This window comes from Channa argus, chromosome 21 (genome assembly GCF_033026475.1).
Source record: "Channa argus isolate prfri chromosome 21, Channa argus male v1.0, whole genome shotgun sequence".
Taxonomy (NCBI): domain Eukaryota; kingdom Metazoa; phylum Chordata; class Actinopteri; order Anabantiformes; family Channidae; genus Channa; species Channa argus.
In genome coordinates this window covers 5,855,052-5,878,435 of record NC_090217.1, presented here as the reverse complement: position 1 = coordinate 5,878,435, position 23,384 = coordinate 5,855,052, and the positions used below count along the sequence as shown (strand labels likewise).

Sequence of the window (23,384 nt, the reverse complement as noted above, 5' to 3'; positions counted from 1 at the left end):
GTGTTTAGGTGAAAACTGGTCAATTCAATCTGCTACAGGCAACATGACACCAAAATTTACCAGGCAAAAGAATCAGAAATGACAGCAAGTTCCCTCAGGCTAATTTTCTTTGTGTGTACTCTGTCAACAAAATAGCTGTCACCAGTGTCAGCTCTGCTAATGAATGTTTAGTTGGAAGGGCTTGATTGGCTCTAGGCGAAATGTTTTGATGAGGTTAGGTGAACTAGCATTGCTCCAGCAAATGTGAAACACCAATTAGCCACATTTTAACGATGGAAAGAGCATTTTATTTTTTATTTTTTTGGAACAAATGTCCAGTGGCATACATGCCTTTTAAAATATAAAGCTGTCAGTCAGAACACAAGGGGAATGATATACTGAAAGCAAAAGGAGGACAGGCTAAGAAGAGCTAATTACATAGCTGACACCTCTTGCCTTCAGACATCCTCTGAAAAGCATTTGTTTCACTTTTCCGCTCTAATTTCACGACACTGGCTTTGTTTGGGTGTGCATCATTGTCTCAACTTGTGTGGGGGGGGTTGCTATTATTGTTAGGTCACTGCTTTAAGACAAACAGAAATGCTGTGATGTACTTGGTGAGCAAAACACAATGTGGGCAGTTTGTGTAGTTCCCACTGTAACACTGGAAACAGTGCTATCAATCCTGTCGAGACCAAAACGAAAGACAGATGGCTTAAATAAATCAAATATGACGCAGGATCGTGCCTCTTATCTTTCCAAATGCTTCATACATCCTCCAGCAGCAGAATCAAAATGTCTCTCACATCATGTCACCAAAGCAGCTCTTCTTGTGTGGAAACGTGGTAAGAAAATGTAACTCTGTGATCATTATTTGTCTTTTTACACTCTACAAAACATTGGTAAACTATGAGTTGTGAAATCGAGAGCAGATTTAAAGGTGGGGGGCTTATACTGTAGTTCTTCTCTTAAAAGAACTAAAGTAACAGATTATAAAGTAACATGCGCACATTAAAGTTTTACACAAAGTATCAGAAGTTATGTGAGACTGATGAAAAATCACCCGCAGAAAGGGAACTGCGGTGAAATAAAGGATGAAAAATTGCCAGTCGGGTATCACATTGCTCCACTTCTAATCTCTTCATCAGCACATAAATGAGAGGCAGTGACAAGGTAATCAAACTGGGAAAGCCACGTAAGTGAGGCCCGTTGAAATTACCTGTCTCTGTGACAACGTGGCTTGACAGGCCGTCAGGTCTGAATGCTTTGAGCTCTGGTCATGGCGCATCTGTTATTTGGATCAAGGTTGACTAGCGTGGATTAGCATCTGTCAGCTTTATTTTCAGCAGCACCACGAGGCTTCACAGTGCAGATTACTGCCAAGGATGCTGACGGCCACTTGTGACTGGCTGTGGCACATTGCATTCCTGTCTTATCGGACATAGCTGAAGCTCCTACTTTACATGTGTGAGACAGATCCCTCGGCAAGTGAACAACCACAAGTGCCTTCATATATCAGTGATTCTCGGACCACATGTCCCGTTAAGGCTCCACAGAAACAGACAGCGTTATAAAAGTAAAAAGTTGTCAAAATAAATACTTGGATACTGTGTCTGAAAGTTCTACTTAAGTACAGTAAATATATTTGTATGTACTTCATTACTTCCAGCTTCTGATAATCTCCTGACTTTTGGTTCAGCTGTTGCATTCAACAACGTGAATTTCAAAGAACATGAAAATGGAGAATGGAAACTAGAGTTTTAACAGGCCAGGCAGGTCGATTTACTCCTAAAAGAAACTTTACACCCCACCGCCCCCATTTGGTGGTTCAGAGCAGCCACCAAACAGGACAAGATCAGGCTCCAGCAGACAGTGAGAATTGCAGAAGAAATCACTAGTGCTCCCCTGTCAACTCTGCAGGACTTGTACGTACCAAGAGCCAGGATGCGGGTGAAGAAACTCACCAGCGACCCCTCTCACTCTGGACACAACCTCCTTCAGCTTCTTCCCTCCGGCAGATGCTACAGAACCCTCTCTGCTAAAACTCTCAGACAGCGGAACAGTTTCGTTCTTCAAGTCATCACACTCATTAACAGCTGACCTCTTACTCACACACTCTCTCTCTTTGACTGATAACACGCATTGTTGTGTTGTTTTCTTTTTTCATGCTAAATGCATCACAGTGTAGGCTGAAAACGTACGTGACCCTCTGGGCTAATGACGTCAACAAAAGTTAATTGGAGTCAGGAGGTGGCTAAAACTGGCGTCCAATCTATGAGAATAGATTGAGCTGCTCCGACTTCTATTCACATTCTCTGCTGTGAACAATGCCTAGAAAAAACAGGTCTCCAAAGATTATTGATTTGCAATAGGGTGGAATGGGTCACAAAATAGTTTCAAGTCTTAGTTCACGAGTCACACACATGTAAATGCATCATTTGCACTGTGAACAGGCTCTTATACAGGTGACCAAACAGATTGTGGCAGTGACACAGCAAACAAAATGTATTTTTTTTCTTCCCAATAATTGTTTGTTCTGTGACAAAGACAAAGCTCGATTTATACTCGCGTGTCAACTCTATACCACAGACACTCACACACCCATCAGAAATATAATTACACGTTGCATTGTCCCGGACAGCATCTATGATTGGTCCATTCAGTCTTTCTGCCTTAATCAGTTCAGTTGTCATACTGATCACCTTCTCTGATGTTTGCTCTGCTTTTGGCCTGTGGCATAGGATCTGCCTAGACTCACTGTAGGACAAGTGCAAAGCAGAAACAGACAAGATATAGCCGTGACTTTGCTTTCTAGGGGCTTGCTGGCTCATCAATTTTTTTTTACCCATGCTCAGTAGGAGCCCAAAATGGTGGTTTTAATGTAGGCAAAGCCTATTTCAGAAATAGGCCTAAACAAGAGGTGCCAGACGCATAATTTCCCATGTAGATTCATGACTGAAACTGTGTATACGCACAATGGCAGAAATGCGCACACACATTCTTTTTGTCAGATTTATGAAGACACCTACGTCTGGTTCTGGCTACAGTACATAAATCTCAATTATCGTGGAAATGAGCACAAGCCTCAATTACACACCCACAATTCCCCATTAATGAAGTAGAAACGCCCTAAAACACCATGTGCCTGCTCCTCTGTGAAAAGCAAGATTTAGTGAATGTCATGCATGTGCAAAGTTTTATTCCACTGTTATGCACGACACTGACATTTCTTCTTTATCAAACGTAGATAAGTAAAATAGAAAGTGAAATAATGACTAAATGAAAAGGATATAGTTCACAACTGTGATTCTAAATCAGGCCTTTTATGATTATTAGATCAAAAGTAGACTTTAAAGTCAAGGGAATTTTGGGAATAGTGAAAAAATCTTATGTATTTCATCTAATAGTTAATCTCCTCTTGATGATTTCTTTGTTTGTTCATGTGTGGGAAAAAAGATGGAGGCAGGTTTTCTGTGTGTACGGTGTCCATGCTTTACGTGTTCATGCAGCCCCTTGTGTGGAGAGATGAAAACACGATGAAATACTTCTGGCTTAGTGCAGATCTAGTACCAGTAAACTCAATCAAACCCAGTAAAAATGCTGTGGAGTGAACTCAGGCGAAGGATGTGGCTTATAAAGACCAGTTCTGTCAGGAATTAGGGTTCAAACTTCCTCCTGAACATTGTGCAGGTCTGCACTGCAGCTACCGGAAGCACTTGTTTGAAGTAGTTGCTGCCAAAAGAGGTGTGACCACTTATTAAATCCAAGGTTCACTTACTTTTCCGAGTCAATAAAAACATGAAGGATTGTAGTTTGTCTGTGTGCTATCGTCTTGAGGACATTGTGTTTATGGACATATGGGACTCTGATGAAGATCAGATCAAATTTTATGAAAACTAAATTCAGAAAATACAGACTTTTAGGTTTTTTAGAACAACCTGTCCAAGGGCAACATCGCGCTGCTTTTTATCACTAAACTTTGAATCACAGGAGAAAGACAAAATGAGGAGGGGGATGGTTGGTGAAATACAGAAACAATGAGGTGGAACAAATCCAACAGGCACACGCTTTATCTCCTTCCCTATGCCTTCCCCGCCTTTTTTCCATTTTTGCTATCTTTCTCTATCTTAATGAGCAACACAGCTTTCTATCGAGGGACGGTGCCAGCATGATACATCACAGGCAGGACACATACAGGGAAAAGAGGACAGGACAGTAGCAGGGTGACAGTGAGGCTGGCGGAGCGATTAGGAGCAGGCGTGCTGATTCAGAGTGTGAGCACAAGAGTGTCATCACCATGCTCAGGGAAATGGCAGAGCTAGCCTTCGTTTCAACATGAGAATGGTACGACTTCCTAGCGTAGACGATGTAAAATGGGTTGCTTTGGTGCAGCTGCTGAACTCTAGTCAAAGTGGATTCACTTCCAAACCTACTGTGGCTCCTGGTGTAAATAATTTGCCTTTCATCCATAACGAGGCTCGTGCACTAACTACAGCTTTAATTTGCATGACATCAAATGACCTAAAATGCGCTTGACACCTTTTTGGAGAAGCTGTTAAACCTTTAAGAGTGTCACACTGAGAGTGACAGTAATGGGCTGGTGCTATTCCGGCAAAAGCACACTCAAGTCAAAGGGTTAGAGTTAAAATGCCTGGTCATGAAGTCAGTCTACACAGAGAGCCAGTGGCAAAATCCGAACCACTCACTGTACAAAGTCGGAGGGCTCACTTGCATAACACAATCTCATTATTCAAAAGCAATGTTGCACCACATTAATAGAAGGTGACCTTTCCAGTTGTTTGCAGCAGACGCTGTCTCATTTTATTTTTGCTCCTCTTAGTCATGGTGTGTGTGTGTGTGTGTGTGTGTTTGCATGCTGGGTAATGCAACACCATACATTTGTTCAGTGTTGGCACATGAAAGCAGAGGTCTTGATCACCTGCATAAGATGATTATGGAGCTGCAACATAGATGCAGATAGTTTGGTGGAGAGCGCGTCTGTCTCGCCAGTGTGTGTGAAATCAATAATAAGGCAGCAATTGCCTGGAGAGACTGGCCAACCGGCTCATTGCCATGCACAGTATGAAGAAGCAGGCACAGCAGGGGAGTCCCAGAAGCAATATAGAAAACAGGAAAACAGCCTATATTGTGGGGGGGGTACATTACTTGAGTGATGCTCTTAGCTGATAGCAACAATAAGGTAAGACTGCATATTGCAATGTGGCCCATGATAGGAGTCCTGGCGGTGGCTCCATTTCCTTAGAGTTATCAGAATGGAGTCTCAAATACTGCAGGTCTTAAGATGGGCTCTCAAAAAGTGCGTGTCAGATTACGTGGGCAAAAATAGAACATTTTTGTTTCAAACTCAATTGCACAGGGGGCCAAAGCTCAAAGCAGGGCCGAACAGGGTAAACATTTATTGAACACGCTAAAACTAAATTTTTTTTAACATACATATGAATAAGAATAGACAGGAATATTATTATAGAGGATGTTAAGGGATTTCTCGCATAAAAGACTGAAATTGCCGGTGATTTAAACCTTTAGCTGGGATAAAGTTTCCGGTTTGTGTTACAGTGCTCATTAAATGTTCAATTTTTAACACTTTAACACACAGTGTTTCTGATGTATGATGCGGTGATATGCTGTCAACTCACCAGTACAGTTCTCCTGCATCTTTACCCGCATCCTACCCGAGCCCACTTTTTTCACCGCACATCACAGGTGCTCCATCTGTTGTAAGTGCAATAAGTTTGTCCCAGGGCAGTTTCATGTCGGTTACAATTTGACATACGTTTTCAAAAATGTCTTTTCCTGTCGTTGTCTCCGTGCATCGATTTAATGTCTACATTTTCCTCTGTAACGCACAAATTGGGTTCCACTCCACGGATGAAGATGGCTAACTGTGCAGTGGACTTTCCTCCACAGCCAACAGTGTGCAATAAAGTCTTTGCTTCTTTCAATCAACTGGTTTCTTAAATCAGTAGCCATCTCACAAACCCAATCAGCAACTGTATTTCTACTCAGGCTACATTTGCCAACATCTGCTTTTTGTCTTTTGTCTTGTTGCACATCTTCATCATGCAGCTCTTCAGAAACGCTCCCTCGGTAAATCGCCTGGCTGAATTTTGTCTCTCTTCTGCCACAATAAAGCTTGTTTTAACAGCAGCTTCACTTTGGTGAAAAACGTCTGCTGAGGTCAGATTCTTCTTTGACTCTTCTAACTTTTTGTAGTTTCTGCTCTGCATTCAGGTTTTTTAAGCTTATCCTGACGTTTGGTCTCGAGGCGCCATCTTAGATTCAATTCCTTAATTACAGCCACATTAGCTCCACAAATAAGAGACACGGGTTTACCTGCACCGTTATTAAACAGAAACTCAGTCGCCCATCGGTTTTGAAACGCTTTGTTTTCAGAACCAACTTTTCCTTTCGCCATTGTTAGGGGCTAACTTTGACTTTACAATAGGGTTGTATACAGCAACAGACGCTTGACTTGATTGACGCGGGAATGTTCCCGGGTAACGGCTCGTTCGACGAGGCAGCTGTTGCGCTGCATTGTGGGATCTGTAGTTTGTGTGTTATCATCTCGCCGGGCCATTAAGAACAATAAATAGATGTATATAAAATGATCTCGCGGGCCAGATATAATTGTAAGCTTTAAAAAATATATATTTTAAATTGTATTATTAATTGTAATTGATAGAATTATACTTTTTTTATGGGAGACTGAAGGGAAATGTCAATGCATTTGTTAAGGCTCAAAGGATTTCTCTGTGCACACTGTGGGATCCATGATTTCTGCCACTCTCAACGTCCTGCAGCAGTTCCACCAGAGGACTGGGTCTCCTGTCAGATGTTGCTTAACGTCTCGTTCCAAATGTCCTGGATGCCCACAGTGACAAATGTCTGTCATGTTACCGCATTATGTAGCTAACTGACACAAGTGGTGAGTTCCACATGGGGGGAAAAAGCAACACTGGTTATGTTGATCAAGCTATGAGGTTTCCTGACTGGCACTAGGTTTTAAAGACACACGGATAATGATCATGGTATTTTTAGATCAATGTTGCTGATTATGGTGTTGTCAATCTTTTGGAGACACAGCTGGTGTTACTTACAGTATAATAAGACACAAACTCTCCACTGAGGTTCAGACTAATGAAATTGTACTAGGTAGGGTAGCAGCTCATGCCACCACTTCTTCTAATCTTGAGGAGCAATTATGATTAGAAATATGGAAATCTGCTAATTAAAGCCAAATCAACAGAGGCTACATGGTGCATGGTTTTTCAGTCATGGGTAAATAATTGTGTCAAACCAAATATTCAATGTATTGTGCAAGGCAAGATAACAAGCGTTTGAGTAGGTAGCATGACGGTGTTCGCAAAGTTGTAGATGCCTTCGGGTCTTTTTGTGCGACGTGAGAACATTGAGTCATCTGCTTTACCTGCCCAGCTTAATCAGGACTTCCTTCATTCATTCATTAGTGACAGAGCTCCAGTGTCTCTGCATCCCAGATGGCTTGTGATATTTTCCAGGTAGTGCAGCTTCTCAACTGTCAACTTTTCATTGACCTGCATCTGTTCAGAATAAGCTGGCTGGCTTATTTTAATCTAGGCTCAGCAGATGGCTTAAACGTGCCTCCAACAATTTTACCGTCAAAATGTATGTGTTGGAACAGATACTTGGGTCTGATGTGGGAGCTTACAGTTAATAAAAAGTCTTTGGCTGGGCTGCCTGGCAGAATAGCAGAGGATGTCTGTGTAGAGGGCGCCATAGCAAAGTATCTGTGAGGTGAGGGGGAGTAGGTGGCTGGATAGTGGGCAGCTTTAAAAATGGAATTCCTGCAATGTGAAGGTAATTTGGCATAAATTAGTAAAGACATCTGTACGTAAGAAAGGACTGCATGTGTTTCTTGGTGCCAATACAGTCAAAAACATGACTTTGGTAGCACTCCATCGATTTTGATTCAGCTGACCATTAAAATGGAAGATGGAGACAAGTCTGGCCAAGACCTGCAGGCACACACCACCTACTCTGCATTCAGAATCTGTGCACACACAAACACATGCTAATTCCCCTGTCTATGTTTTGATCTCATTCCCCTCACTTGGCGCACGATGACACGTGGCCACCTACAGATTCTCTGGGGAATCTCTGCGTAGTCGACTGTTTGCAGATTATCACAGCCTGTTTTTTTTTTTTTTTCACTCACTTGAATGTCATTTCCTGCTCGTTAACTCCCCATTAACGTCTCTTTTGCTTTATGTGCAATAACACAAGAGCCGCGAAAGAGGTCTGGTTTTGAGAGGCTTTGTGACACCTGTAAAGGAGAGGTTTTGCTGTTAATTACATCCTTCCATGCGGAATGCTGTTATCTAACTTTTTAAATAAGAGGCCATTATCAACTTATTCCATAAGGATTTGATACTTCATCAGTTGGGTGTGTGCCGCTGTGACTGTCAGAAGGCAAAAATTCCTGGCTGGGTCCAGCACAAATACGTCCCAGGTGAAGGGTCAGATCAGGGGTGAATCCAAGATTTTAATGTCAAAACGGGGAGGCTCCAACAGAACAGGAAAACCCTCTCCTGGACGCAGCATTAAGGGGAAAAGAGTGGAATACTAACCAGGCAGCAGTACAGTACTCTACACATATTCTGTGGACACCGTGTTCTTAAAGACGGAGAAGCTCGTGAGAATCAAATTTATGTTGGCGCATATATGTGGAATATGGTACATCCTGCATCTTGGATGAGTGCTCACATGTCCAAGTCGGAAGTCTTTCTAATGAAAGCATGAAATAAAATAAAATAAAAGAATAAATAAGCTACAAAATCGTTCAAGCGGAAATTGTTGAAATTTTCTGATTGGTTAGAAGGTTGAGCCTCAATGAAAAACTTTTAAAAAAAATTATCCCTGCACTGCTGCCAGTGATGTTTAACAGGTCTTGGGTTAGGTATTAAGGCATTAGAATGTATAAATTCACTATGTGAGCTGTCAGGGTCACCGATTCCCACACACCATGTAGTGTGAAAGGTCAAGAAGAAGTGTTTTTTAATTTACACACTCTGCAATGTGTTAGTTTAATGTCCAGAAATTGACCCAGGTTCTATGTAACAGAAGAGCAGTTACATTTCCATGCACATGTACCTTTTTAATTATGCACACACTCAGTTGTTTTGAAACGGTATTGTTGAACTGCCTCGTCTATTTAGGTGGATGGAGAATAGAATTACTGTAAGTGCTTTCACAGCAAGGAAACCGTACGTGACACATGCAAATTAACATCAAATTACATCATGAGACAAAAATCATAAAGTGCAACAAGGGTGAAATAAGTGCTAATCCATAAAAGAAGAGAAACTTGAATTCCCCCGAGCAGTTAGAACTTCTCTAAGCATTAGTGTCAGGATTATACAGTATAACCAATAACCTTTTTAAAACTTCATTAGTTTTATTGTATTGTAATTTCAAATTTCCAATATTCCATCGTTGGTAACTTTTAATATGTTTTAATTGATGGTCAGTGCTTCTGACCTATCACCTGTTTAAATCCTACTGTCAGATCAGCTGGAGCTTTGACAGCACCTCTTCACATTAAACACATTTAAAAGAAAATTGCAAAATTGTTAAAAAAAAAAAAAAAAAAAAAAAAAAGTGAACATTGTAGCTTTAACCATCTTTCAGATAAGCTGTGCAGTAACAGAATGAAATAGCGGGTAGAAGCAGCCAGAGCTGCTGTCTGCACTTTCTGATGGGGGATCTACAGGGACGTGTGTCTGAGACGGGCTCAGACAGCAGGAGTTTGACTGCTCTTTGAATTTGAAAGGATTCCACTTTTTTTCTGCTCTAGATCCTTACCTGGGAGATTCTTCTTGTGCACATGTCTCCCTGTGTCTCCTCTCAGGTCAAGATCCAGCAGGATAGGTTAAATAACAGTTCTGGGCAGGGAACACCCCAGGATTTACGCAGGTAGAGTCTGGAGCTGAGGGAGGAGAACGTCTGGGTATTTTATTTAGCCCATTGCCACCATGATCCAGTACTCAAATAAGTTGCTGAATGGATGGGCTAAATGGCTTCGATCATTTACTGTATAAATATTTACACTGACTCTCTACAGGCATCTGTCAGGATCTATTCCTCACAGTCTGATACCCCTGAGACAGTGGAAACAGCTCGAGGAAATGAATGCAAATTTGTAATTATACTTCAGCTCAAGATTCGGATCGTTTGGTAGCTGTGTTTCATCAGAACACGGAGATGCTGTGTTGCTTTGATTGTTATCGCAGCCTTTTTCATTTCCTGCTAAACATTGCTCCGCATATGTGTATGCGTTGTGTATCTGTGTGTACGGCAGTCTTTTGTCTGAATGACAGGCCTGCTGGAACACACACACACACACACACACACACACACACACACACACACACACACACACACAGGATAAAATGTGCCAATATTTACATGAGCAGGAACTTAACCTCAGTTCGGAGTCCACAAAGATGCAGGTGTATGAGTAAACCAGGGTTTCCTCTGATGATGTCATTAGTGACATCAGGTTTTGATGATGTCACACTGAGGCACACTGTTTTTTACCTAGTTCTGTGGGTTTAGCCATACTTTGAGAAACTTGTTTGATGAAACTGTTTGTTAACATGTTTGTGAGGAGCATGTTCGTAAACTTGTATGTACAATTAGTCTGTTATCGTCAAGTTGAGAAACAAAAACAATAAATTGTTGGACCATCAGATACGAGTAAGATGGCCTCTATAGTAGGACAATGATTTAGTGAAGAAAAATACTTCATCACTGATACAAAACAGTTCAAGCCTTCCTACACACATCGAAACTGTAATTACCTCTTTGTTTCTTTGTTAAAACTTATTTCCACCACCTGTTATGTCATGGAGATGAGTTGCTGCAGTGATTTCTCATTCTGATCACGCTTCTCTGCAAGCAGCAAGCAAACAAAGGCCTGACCCTGCACACCCCCATGCAGAGGGGCAGCCGTGGAAATGCATGTAATCATGGGGAGCAGGGGGGGGCAAAAACCCTGCGCTTCACCTTGGATCAGTGATTAAAGATGTGGAATGGGAATCTGGACACTGGGGAGCAAGGGGAACTTGGATTCCTATATTTATGCATGAAGCCACATCAGCGGAACGCCAACACCTGTATATTGTCCCTAACAAAAGCGGTGACCTGTGCACTGTGGTAATTTCTCTTCAGCTAAAAGGCAAAGCTTTTATTGTCATTTAAGCAAAAAAGCAGAGTTCAGCTTGGCCCAGTGGACATCTGACCAGCTTGGAATCCCCTATAAAAGACAAAGTGTGGAGAAATTGTGAGGTTGGGGCTTTCTGCTTCCCAAAGGGCACAGGCAATTTTCAGCTCTAGTGAGTCCTCTCTGGAAAGTCTGAACACAGAACAATGCTCAAGCTCATTTATTCACGTGCTCCCATGGCAGCATGACTTTTTTTTTTTTAAATATACTAAACAAAATGAGGCAAATTTGGACACATGTTTAAGGGAGCATTTTAAGGATGGTGAAGATAAGTCTGTCTCATGTTTCACTGGGTACAGAGAGAATGTTATTCCACTGACAAGTGCAATGAGATAAATGAGAGAAATCTGAATATTCATCTCTCTTCAGATAATAATGGAGGTGTCACTCATGTTCTGATTGGGCTCTGTCAAATGCACTCGCACTGACTGCAGTCATACCGAGACTTGCAGTAAGTTCTGTGATTGATGGCTCTGCTGTGAGCGCGACTGCTGCTCACCCCAGGCGATGGAAACAGCACTCATGCACAGCAGGTTCGGATTCCATTCCTAACCAGTCGGCACCGAAGCTGTCCTTTTCCTGTTTAGCATGACTTCCCTTCAGTTGTTCTGTCTTAGTGAGATGTTATAATGCTGTAAAGCCACCCGGGTTTTCCTTTTAGAAGCAGCAGGGTTTTGTGCAGTAGCTTCATGCCAATATGACTCACAGTATGTGGAAGGGGGCTTTGAAGTCCAGGCTCCCATGAGACCACTTTTGAAGAACCACAGCTGTCCACGTTGAGCTGAAAAGCATTTGCACACCTTTAGTTGACCGTAGCCAGGGCACACATTTCACTGTGTTGTGGGCAGAGATTTCAGGTGTGGGATGAGGTTTACGGCAGCTGGAGGTGGACAAAGAGCAGCTAGGGGAGCGAACTGCTATGACCATCTATACTGATCCTCTTTACTTCTCTAATCCACTTGTCTCAAGTGAGCTACAAGTGTGTCCCATTTGTATGGTTGGTGTTTTTTGAATGTAAATCAGCGGACTTAAACATTTTATGGGGATTAGGCCAGCTTAGCTTCACGCCTAATGCAATGATTAGGGATTTCTGGAACAGCAGATAAGTAAATGTTCACTAGTTACTCAGCAACTGTGCTCAACTGTTAAAGACCTTAGGCTGAAAAGCAAAATACTGGACAAGACAGCTCTCGGGCTGCAGTAGTGCAGCAGTCATTAACTTCAGCAACACTGATTCATCCGTTTCACACTCATTCAATTTCATCAGATGGTTAATGACCAATCTTTTGTCACCAACAAGGTCGAATCAAGTGAGTGAACCAGAGATTATGACAAAAATTGTCATAATCATGATAGTTGAAAGAAATGGAAACAAAAAGAGAGAAGAGCTGTGGTAGAGCTGTGTGGTGAAGGAAATATCTTCACTGGTTTAAACAAGTGAGTCTACACCAGTTGGCTTCTTTACAATTCTTTACCAATAAGAAGCTGGAGGGAAAAGTCAACTGCACCACGATATTTATGTCAAACTGAGATGCGATAAGCCACCAAGTGTGACCTACAGCATTCGAACTGACCCCAAGAGTTACGGCCCAGCTCAAGACGTCGGGCATACAAACCACATTGCTCCTAATATCAAAGGTCGATGAGGTGCAGAACGGAGCAGCCTATAAATCAAAGAAAGGTCTGCAACACAGGCTAATGTATTTGAGAGTGAGTGAGTGTATCACTTGGGGATCAAAAGAACTTTATTTTTTGTGCTATGCCAAAAAATTATTTTGAACTGCACTCTGAAAATGGGCCTTTGAAGATAAGCTCCAAATTTTGTCAATAATTCCATTTTAAAGTTTTTATTGAGCTGTTGTGGACTGTGTGTGCTGTTTAATTAGACTCTTCCCACATTGTGTGCTTTAAAACATCATACACAGGTCAAAGGTGGATTAAGCTCTAAATGCTCATCAAGGCCCGGAAAAAAAAGTCGAGTTTTGAGCACTTTTAAAGAAAATAAAGAATCAGTTGGATTACAGTTGAAAATGTATCACCTGGATTTCTTAACGGCGAGTTTCATTTGCAGGTGCCTGTCTGAAGTTGCTGTCCTTGTGTTGCAGGTGGTTCATATTTAGCATTGTGAGTGAAAACATTTTTATAGAGATAGACTTCTAATTTAGCAACCGATTCATGCGACTGACGTGAAACTTTTCAGCATCATCGTGATCATCGCATTTGTCTTCACACATTTCATTGCTCATCCATGTGCATTTAGACTTTGTCGTCAGCTTTTCTCTATAATGAAGCAGGTGTCTAATGGGGAGATGTTATTTACACACTGATTATGAAAAATATCTGTGCCAGATATCTGTGCTTCTAATCAACAATCTGATTGTTGTACAGTCAAAATTGTCACTGTTATTTGATGAATTGCTCTTAGGCTTAAAAAGCTTATGTAACACTGTCATGCATTTGTTTTATAACCTACCACTGGTTGGATGATCAAAGATGACACTGAATATATTTTACAGTCTGAAAGTGCTTTAAATAATTGTTTTGTTTTGTTTTGTTTTATTGAATACCTCAAATTCCTGAATTCTGAAGTGACGAAAATGGTTGATGGTTCTTTACTGAAACAAAACAGTTTTTTTCATGGATGGGTTAAATGTAATAGTATAATTTCTTTATCTAGGACCCTGCCACACATGCCATTCAGAAAACGTTAAATGACTACAAAGCTGAAGTCATCTTTAGCCCCTCCATTACAAGAAATCTCACTCCTTTTTTTTTTTCTTTTTTTGTTCTCTTTTCTAGGTTCCATCTGAGTAGGAGGTGGCAACGAAAGACCAAATGCCATGGATGTATTCAATTTCACCTACTGGAATGCCTCTGAAGGCAATGACACAGACGTTGTGCAAGAGAGCAAAAGCACCTACAAGACTGTGGAGGTGGTTTTCATCGTGTTGGTGGCTGGTTCGCTCAGTTTGGTTACAGTAATTGGGAACATCTTGGTCATGCTTTCCATCAAAGTTAATAGGAACTTACAAACTGTCAACAACTATTTTTTATTCAGCCTTGCATGTGCTGACCTAATTATTGGACTGTGCTCCATGAACTTGTACACGGTCTACATCGTAATAGGCTACTGGCCACTGGGGCCGGTGGTGTGCGACCTGTGGTTAGCCTTGGACTATGTTGTCAGCAATGCTTCGGTCATGAATCTTCTCATTATAAGCTTTGATAGATATTTCTGTGTCACCAAGCCCCTCACCTACCCTGTCAAAAGGACCACCAAGATGGCAGGAATGATGATCGCCGCAGCCTGGGTCTTGTCTTTCATTCTCTGGGCGCCCGCCATTCTCTTCTGGCAGTTCATTGTTGGTGGGCGGACAGTGCCTGAGAAGGAGTGTTACATCCAGTTCTTCTCTAATGCTGCCGTCACTTTTGGCACAGCCATTGCTGCCTTTTACCTGCCCGTCATCATCATGATTCAGCTCTACTGGCAGATCTCCAGAGCCAGCAAGAGCCGTGTGAAGAAGGACAACCGCAAACCATCAGGGGCCAACCCAGAAACCCTGTCACCTGGCCAGAGGGGGAACGACACACCAAAACCCAACAACAACAACGTACCAGGGGAGGACGCAGGACATTCCCAGAGCCAGAATGCTGATGATGGAGCCAACCAGCATGATGGAAAACTGCAGAATGGTAAAGGACCTTCCTCAACAACCGCAGAGGGAGAAACCGAAGGTGACGATGGGGCAAGGGAGAACTGTGCTCCAGGGGAAGAGAAGGAGAGCTCCAATGACTCTACATCTGGCAGCGTGGCTGCGTCCAACCAGAAGGATGAGGAGGCGGTAGCCTCCGCTGCTAACAGCGCCGAGACAAGCCAGCCCCTGCCTCGCCAGCGAGCAAAAGCAGGGGGCTCCAAGCTGACCTGCATCAAGATCAAGACTAAATCGCCCAAGGGTGACTGCTACACACCATCCAATGCCACGGTTGAGATCGTCCCGGCCTCAGAGCGGCAGAATCACGTGGCGCGAAAGATTGTGAAGATGACTAAGCAGCCTCCCAACAAGAAGAAGAAAGTGGCGCCTTCGAGGGAGAAAAAAGTGACCCGCACCATAATGGCCATCCTGGTAGCTTTCGTAGCCACCTGGACTCCTTATAACGTGATGGTGCTTATTAACACCTTCTGCGCCAGCTGCATCCCCAACACGGTGTGGACTATTGGTTACTGGCTGTGCTACATCAACAGCACCATCAACCCGGCCTGTTATGCTCTGTGCAATGTCACATTTAAAAAGACTTTTAAACATCTTCTTCTCTGCCAGTATAAAAACAGTAGGTCGGCCAGATAAATGTGGGCCACTCGGGAGGAAACGTTGAAATTTGAGATGCCTGTGTGCGTGTGTGCCATCCATGTATAAGAGTGGCTGAGTGTGAATGGGAAAGAGGTTTCTGAGCGTGACAAAAACTGCAAGAGTGTGTTTGAAATTGCTTTCCATAATTTGATCGTGAGTTTTTCAATTTCTCTCTCAATAACCGGTTGTAGCACTTTACACAAACTCAACTGACACCAGTTGCATTGAGACGTGTCGTGCAGAAGCAGAGTAGATGAGGAAGGATGTGAAAGATTCTGTGTTACTTGGAGTTGTGAGCTCGCAAACGAGGGTGTGTAAAAGCAGGGAGCACTTGGGAGTGACACCGAGCTGATTTCAAAAAAACCTAATGGAGCGGTGGAAGATCTGCACGAAAACATAAGAGAACTTCAAAATGGGAAAATAGGGCTGACTGAATTCAAAGTTCAGTGAAGATACCTGTAGATAACTGTACATATCAGCGTATACTCTATTTGTGTGTGCACATATGGGTTTGTGCTAGCTTGGAGTGTGTTTCTGTGTAAACCCATGTGTGCCCCTCTGCCTGCCTTCTTTCCGTCTGTGGTCATCTTAGCACTTCCAACCAGCAACATGCAGGGTAAAGCGGGGAAGCTTGTGTACTGGTCAGGGCTGGAAGCCGCCCCCCGAACAATGATTGAGAATCCTTTGTCAACAATACATAGCACATACGTAAATATATTAAAGCTGCACTTGTCCACTTTGCACAACAGTGGGACCAACTAGTAGACAGAAAACTAAACTGTACTTAAAAGAGCAGATTGGCGAAATTACAAAAATAAAAACTTTTACTTTCCTAAATTTTCATTTAGGATTTTAGAGGTGTTGTTTTTCTGGAGCCTGAAATATCCACCCCCTGATTTTTGCCTCTGCCCCCAAACAGTGCTGTTTGCTGTTTTGTGCTCACAGCATTAAAAAAATAACATTTGAAATATTTAAAAGCAGCTTGGCCTGGTTACACAAACCTCACTCACAACAGTTCTTGCTGGAACTGCTTTGTAATAAAGTGTCTTTTTGAAAAGAGTAGGAAGCAACTGAGATGTTTTTTTTTTCTTCTTTTTTTTTCTCATCATCATTTAATCACAGGATCATAACCCATTTGGAATCATTAGATAGAAAAATGATGGACACTGCACATCATTTGATCATCTGAGCCAAACAGGCAAATTTGTGATTCTACCTATTGAGCCTCTCCCTCAGTCCTTGATTTGGTTTTGACAAATATGTTAGTCACTTTTTGCCAGGAATTTGTAGGAAAATGTGTACGAATCATATCCCACTGTAGCTCGTACACGGTACAGATGGTAGCGTTCAGCCTAGAGCGAGTAGCTTAACACAAACGCTGAAAACGGTTCACATGGAGTGAAAACCCCTTCGCCGGCGCCTCATAGGCTTTATTCTGTACAAACAAAACTTAACAAGAAAGTTGTGGTTTTACATGTAATTATATCTGTGCTCCTTTTTTTTTATTGTTTTTGGCCCTAACACTGTCTCTGCACCTGGCCAAGAAATATTCTCCCACATAACACATGTAAAACCATCACTTTCTGATTTCACATTTTGGATTTTAGTCAGATTCCAAATTTACCAAATAATATTCACCGGACACAACCTCTCAATGTATTATAAGAACATTTTAAAAAGCTCTAAACGTACCTAGCAACAACGGCATTTGTATTTATTAATTCCTAAATAATAAATGTTGTAGCATTATTCAGTCGCGCTCTTTGACTTCAGCTTCAATACCTGCCAAAAAAATGTCTGTTTTATGGCAGCTATTAAGATATTAATGTTTGCCATCAACCTATTCACCACTGCTTGGAAGCATCCTACTGCATGCGTGCAACAGGTGATGGGAGCTCAGAGCTGTGGCTTATTACTGTCTGTGGGAAGGCGATTGATGTCGCAGTGTGGTGTGTACTGAGATGTGTGTGTGTGTGTGTGCGTGTGTGTGTGTGAGAGTGTGTGGGGGTGTTCTTGTGCGAGGTGTGCCTGGGTGTACATGCTGACGTGCTTGCTCGCTCCAAGAGTGGAGTTTAACTTCAGATCACAGGTCACCACCTTGTGATTTAAAATAAGGGCTAGTTTTCCTGTCTCTCTGTTTTGTAAACCTTTAGATGAAAGAATTAGAATAGCTGTAGTTATTTTAATTGAAATGATAATAATTAAATAGCAATTAACTGTAAGGTATGTTCTGTGTTTACATGCATGTGATCCATCATTTGACCCTATTTAGCAATTTTCAGCTACACTCTATGTGCTCCTGAGTTGGAGTGATGAATATGCAGCAGCATTTGCCATCAGGAAGCTGCCACGGTGGCTGGTAGGGGGGCTTTGCAAAGATTTACGCCCGCACTGAGCAGCTCCTCGAGGCTGTCTCCTTAAAAAGCGATCTGGGACATACGGTATAATGAGAACGCGCCATGAGGCTGATCAGATTATGGGACAGCGTGGAACACCTACATTTGAGATTAAAAGATCGCCCATTACACGCTCAGCTTGTGCTCTCATGCTACGTGCCCGTACCCCACTTAGTGCTCCGCTCAGTCCTGGGCGTGCTCTAGTCTCCACTTCAGTAATGTAAATATCACATGTTTGCTGTTGCATTTCTTTGTCTTTGTCCTGCTCTCATCTAAGACTTTTTCCTGCTACACAGCTTGTGCACTGCAGAAGTAGTGCAGAGTTAACGTCCTTGCATTTGCATTCAAAACACGCGGGAATAAACATCAATTTTGCATTAGGCAGCAGACTAATGGACACTGGCCGCCGGGAAGTTTAAGAATTTCCCAGCAGCCCAGTCTGCTTTGATTTCCCCCCAAACCCCTTAAATATCATAGTAAACTATACCGATATTCAATGGGGAATCTTCAGATTCGTGTGTTATTAAAAAAAACATGCAGAGAGAGAGAGAGAGAGAGGAAATAAAGCAGCAGCTTAGAAAAGGAGAGACTGCAACAGCCAAGTGGAAAACATGAGCAAGATAAAAACAACTGGCAATGTACTCTGAAGGCTCTAATTAGGTTTTTGTTCGTAGTTGTAAATTGCTCATTTTGTATACTTTATTTAAAAAATGTAAAATTTAAATTTAAATATTAAAAAAAAAAAAGAAGAAACAGGGTAAAACAGAGTAAATAAATAGAAGTGGCGTCTGTCTGGCCACCTCGTGAACATGGTCTGTGTCAGGGGAGAGTCACTTTACTTTTATCAAACTATGAACCTTTGCTTTCTGTACACACAACTATGTGGAGAATTAATGATGGCACCCTACAGCTAACGTGTAAATCATTTTTTTTATCGTCAGTGGTCCTTACTGTCCTGACCTGGGTTCCCCGATTGTTTGCAGAGGTGGTCAGTAACTAAGTACATTTGATCAAGTACATTTACTTAAGTACAGCTTTAATAGAATTTTACTTTACTGCAGTATTTCCATATCTGGCACTTTTACTCCACATTTCAGAGAAATATATCATCATTTTAAGCCACTACATTTTGCAGCTTTAGTTACTAGTGACTTTTGTTTGTTACAAAACCTAATTAACAAATTATGAGGTATTAATTATATGTCAGTACAGAAACTGGTTAAAATCAGCTCAGTTGCTGTTTTCATTTCACACCAATTTATGACAGAAAGTTATTTTTAAGTAATTGCTTTTCTCTCTGACCTTCTGGAGTTAGTTGAATAAATATGATTAGACCTATACATTCATTTTATCAACAGCCTCAAATTAAGTACTATTTAAAACACATTCTGTGGTGGAGTAGCTGTACTTCTTTAATTCGAGTATTTTTTTATTGTTTGTACAACCTGAGTAAAGTATTTGAATTACTTGTAGTCAAGTATGTTTTTAGGCAAATACGAGCACTTTAATAAATGTAAAATTAGGACATTGGTGTTTAATTTTCACAATAATGAAAACTGTGTGAACCACGATAAAGGTTAGTGTTGACAATAGTTTAGTGCAATATTTAATCAAGATTACATTTACATGTGTTAAAAGAATAAACTGCCTCTTTGGTCACATTTTTACTCATAACTCATAGATCTTTTACTTGAAGTAACGTTGGAACATCACTATGTAAAAATGCATCACTGCTTCAACCTTTTACTCAAAGGCCACTCCACTGGTTTGACATATCAAAGTATGTTTACTAGTCACATGGGCTGTGGCTCTAGAGGCACTTTGTCAAGTCTGACAAATGTAGACATGTGATGTCAAGCAGGAGTCTCAGCTTGAGCTTGAGGACTATGAAATTAAGCCAGAAGATGACCCAGATAACTTTATTTTATATCTTTCTTTCTTCTTTTTGACTTTTAACAGTCCAAACTTGGCTAATCTGTTTCATCGTTTTTGTGTGGATGTGGTTTGTATTCATTGGTTCCATCTCCTAAAATGAGAACTGTTGTTCCTTTTTCTTTTTCAGAGAATATGAACTGGATATTTTAGGGTTTTTTTCAGACATAACCAGACATTTGAAAAAACAGTAAAACATGTTGATGACACATAACTACTCGCAACATGTATCAAAGAAGGAGATGTGTATATAGGATCTTTGTGCAGAGTAATTAGTGTTATATAGACTCTGTCATTGCTCCTTCCTCATTAAAAAAAAAAAAAAGATAATTCCACCACTGCTGCACATGCATAGATGGTCCATTTTATCTGGGACGTTTCTGCAGAACCTGAGGCGTCCGTCCAAGTTCAACATTCAGCCGTGCGTCACATTGATAAGTGGAGCCGTGTCTGTCTGACGTCTGTCACACATCTCACTAGTCGGCAAAGAGCCTTCCAGAGTATCTGATTAATCTTTTCCTAAGCTGTCATTTGAGTGAGACCAGCAGGACAGTAAGTGGCTCGGAGCTCCAGCGAATGGACCACGGGTCCCAGTTAGAGCAGCCGCTGGGGTGTTTGATGGAAGGCGATGGCGTCTAAAAAAACAAAAGTGCTTTCGGTTGTTATCACAGGAGCAAAGTTCTCATGAGGAATTTTACTCCCCTCTCCCCCATTGTTGTTGCCAAGTCGTTCAGGAGATGAGAACAACACGATGTTGTTGTGTCAGAGGTTGTCTTTTGTGTTGGAAACAGGGGAAGTGGGTGTTGTCAGACAATGTGAACACGCTGTGTATATGAAACAGATAAGCTCGCCATAGTAGTCATGGTTACTGGGGGGTTTTGAGGGGAGGAGGGTGAAAAGATGGGAGGATAGGGGGAGGGCGGGGAACCTGTCAGTGACAAAACCCAAAGCTAGAGGATCCTACTGCATGTGGACCATGTTTGGTGAAGTCCCAGCAGTTCTAGACAGGTCAGCCAAGAGTTCTGCCGCAGGAATTTAAGTGTCCCAGACAAAACCTGCCGCCTGGTGTAAACACAGTGTGATATGGCGCTGTTTACCATCCCTCCTGCACTTTTATTGTGTGTCATCCTCACATTGTGCAAACAGAATTCATAGTTTCTTACTTAGTGGTTCTGATCATAAGCTGGAAACTTTACATGTCCATTTAAAGGGACATCTGCTCGTGTACAGGACAGACCTCACAACGTCCATCTGTCTAATATGACTATTGTAAACATTGTTTCCATTGTAATCAACAGATCATAAAGTGCCGTCAGAGCTAGTTGGGCTCCTCTTCATACGGCTTCTGTCAAAGGGCTACACTCCTTTTACGGAGTACATACTACATGTAATGGTTATCAGAGATGACTTGGAAATTGAGGTTTCTCTGGCTTCACTCTTTGGGGCCGGTGTTGAGAATAACCTCAACAGCTTGGTGCAGCCATGCAGAAATCCCACATTTGGACAGGTGCTGTGCTAAGATGGAACGTATGTATATCGCCAGATTGTACAGAGCAATTTGAAGTGCCTTCTCCAGAGTGACGTAAACAAATTGCTCTTTTATCCTAAAATCCCTGTTGTATCTTCAGTGTGCATGTGCTGAAAGTTGTCAGTGTGATGCACGATAAAGAGCGTGTTGCTCAGCCTTTCCAAATTACCGTTTTTTTTTTCCTTTTGTCAGACATTGTTATTCCCAGCTCTGAGCTCCCATTACTGTAATTTATTGTAACAGCCGCTGCCTGATTGCAGATGAACTTTGGACTGAACAATATAAAATCTTCATCTCAGTGTCTTTTGAAATAATTTATCAGAAACGGTACAGTGCAGACACAAGAGTAACGTATTTCAGTTTGATCCTGCAGGCAAAGAGTGTGATTGTGGTTGATTATCCGTGTGTGTGTGTGTGTGTGTGTGTGTGTGTGTCCGCATTTCTCCTATGTGGTTTCCTGTGCAAACTCTGTCTGTCATTATATCTCGATCAATGCTGTCATTTGAGCGAGAGAGTGAGTGTGTGTGTGTGCGTGTGTGTGTGCGTGTGTGTGCATGCAGCTTGCTGTGTGGTGTTTTATTTTTCTAAATGGCATTCTCAGCATGAAAACATCAGATTGGACAAAATATCATGGCACACATCAGGGAAGATGCACACAGTGTTTCTCTGTCCTCACTCCTTCCTCTTTAAACAGTCTTTCAATAGCAACAAGCTTCCAAAGACTCACTTAGACACTGATCTGTGTGTAAATGTATAATATTGTACATTTTCTATCACATTTTGTAATCACGTTTCTGTAGAAATGTACCGTAGTGTTGCAAATTAGTATATGATCAATGTACAGCCAGAGAGTTTCTTTTGTTTGAAAAGATTTTTAGCACTTGATAATTGTTGGTTATGAAGGTTTCAATATATGTGCATTTCTACAAGTATGATTTGCTTTGGAATAAATCCCTGCCTTATAAAATGAGTAACTGGATCCGAACTTTTAAACTTCAGAGCAGCGTTCCAGGGGATTTATAAGAGTGACTTTTGCAGCCAGAGGGGGAAAAATAGAGCAAACCGGGGAAAAAAAAAACCCGAGAGGAGGACAGGACAAAAGCTCAAACTTAGTTTCAGTGTGACGGGAAGGCCCAGAGGCAAGGGCTTCATTTTGGTTTCACCTGTAAATATATGAGACTTCACACTCACCTCGAGAAGAAGCTGGTCATCTGCCATCACACTGGACACACTTTATAACTTTTGCAATTTTAACATACCTGGGGAAAAGTTTTTTCTTTTTTTTTTTCTTTTTGTGGAACAACCAAAGTGGTAAAGGTTGAGTTCTTTGACCCGATCTGAACTTTACAGGGTCCCGATTAACAATAATTTGAAACAATCAGCAAAAAAAACAAAAACAAAACCACAAAAAAAAAATAACAGTAGCCTGCAGCAAGTGTTAAATGTACATTGAAGTGTTCATTTTTCATTTGCTTCTGTATGTAGGTGTTCACTGTGTATTCACTGACTGTGGCTTGTGGCTTCTCTTGCAATAGGAAAATAAAATTTAACAGTATTGTTTGCATTGTATATAAATATATGATACTACATTCTATGTAATTTGGATGCGGTGCATTTAAAATGTACATACACGTGTTTAATAGCTACTATATGAATGTTTTTCCTTCAAGAAACCCACATTTATTCTCCTTCCTCCTCTGATATGATACTTCCTGTACAGTAACAATGGACTCGATTTCTTTTTTTTCGAAGCATTCTTGATTATTTGTTCTGGACAATGAGTGTTACTGTCACCGGCCACCTCTGACACTGTAAGATCGACTGCATTAAGTGGTTTCATTGTGCCATATTCTCTCAGAATGAAATTCCAATAAAAATATATGAAACGTGTTGTAACTTTCTGGTGTTTTTGACGTAGG

At 41.5% G+C, this 23,384-nt stretch overlaps 1 protein-coding gene across 3 annotated transcripts in view; it reads left to right on the top strand.

Annotated features, from left to right (window-relative positions):
* Positions 1-23,356, top strand: part of chrm2a (cholinergic receptor, muscarinic 2a) — a 70,449-nt gene extending 47,093 nt beyond the window's left edge. For all 3 annotated transcript variants that reach the window (XM_067490268.1, XM_067490269.1, XM_067490270.1), the window contains exon 3: positions 14,060-23,356. In XM_067490268.1, the coding sequence (XP_067346369.1) occupies positions 14,101-15,606 (1,506 nt within the window). In that variant the 5' untranslated portion in view covers positions 14,060-14,100 and the 3' untranslated portion in view covers positions 15,607-23,356. The remainder of the gene's footprint in view (positions 1-14,059) is intronic.
* The last annotated feature ends 28 nt before the right edge of the window (positions 23,357-23,384 follow it).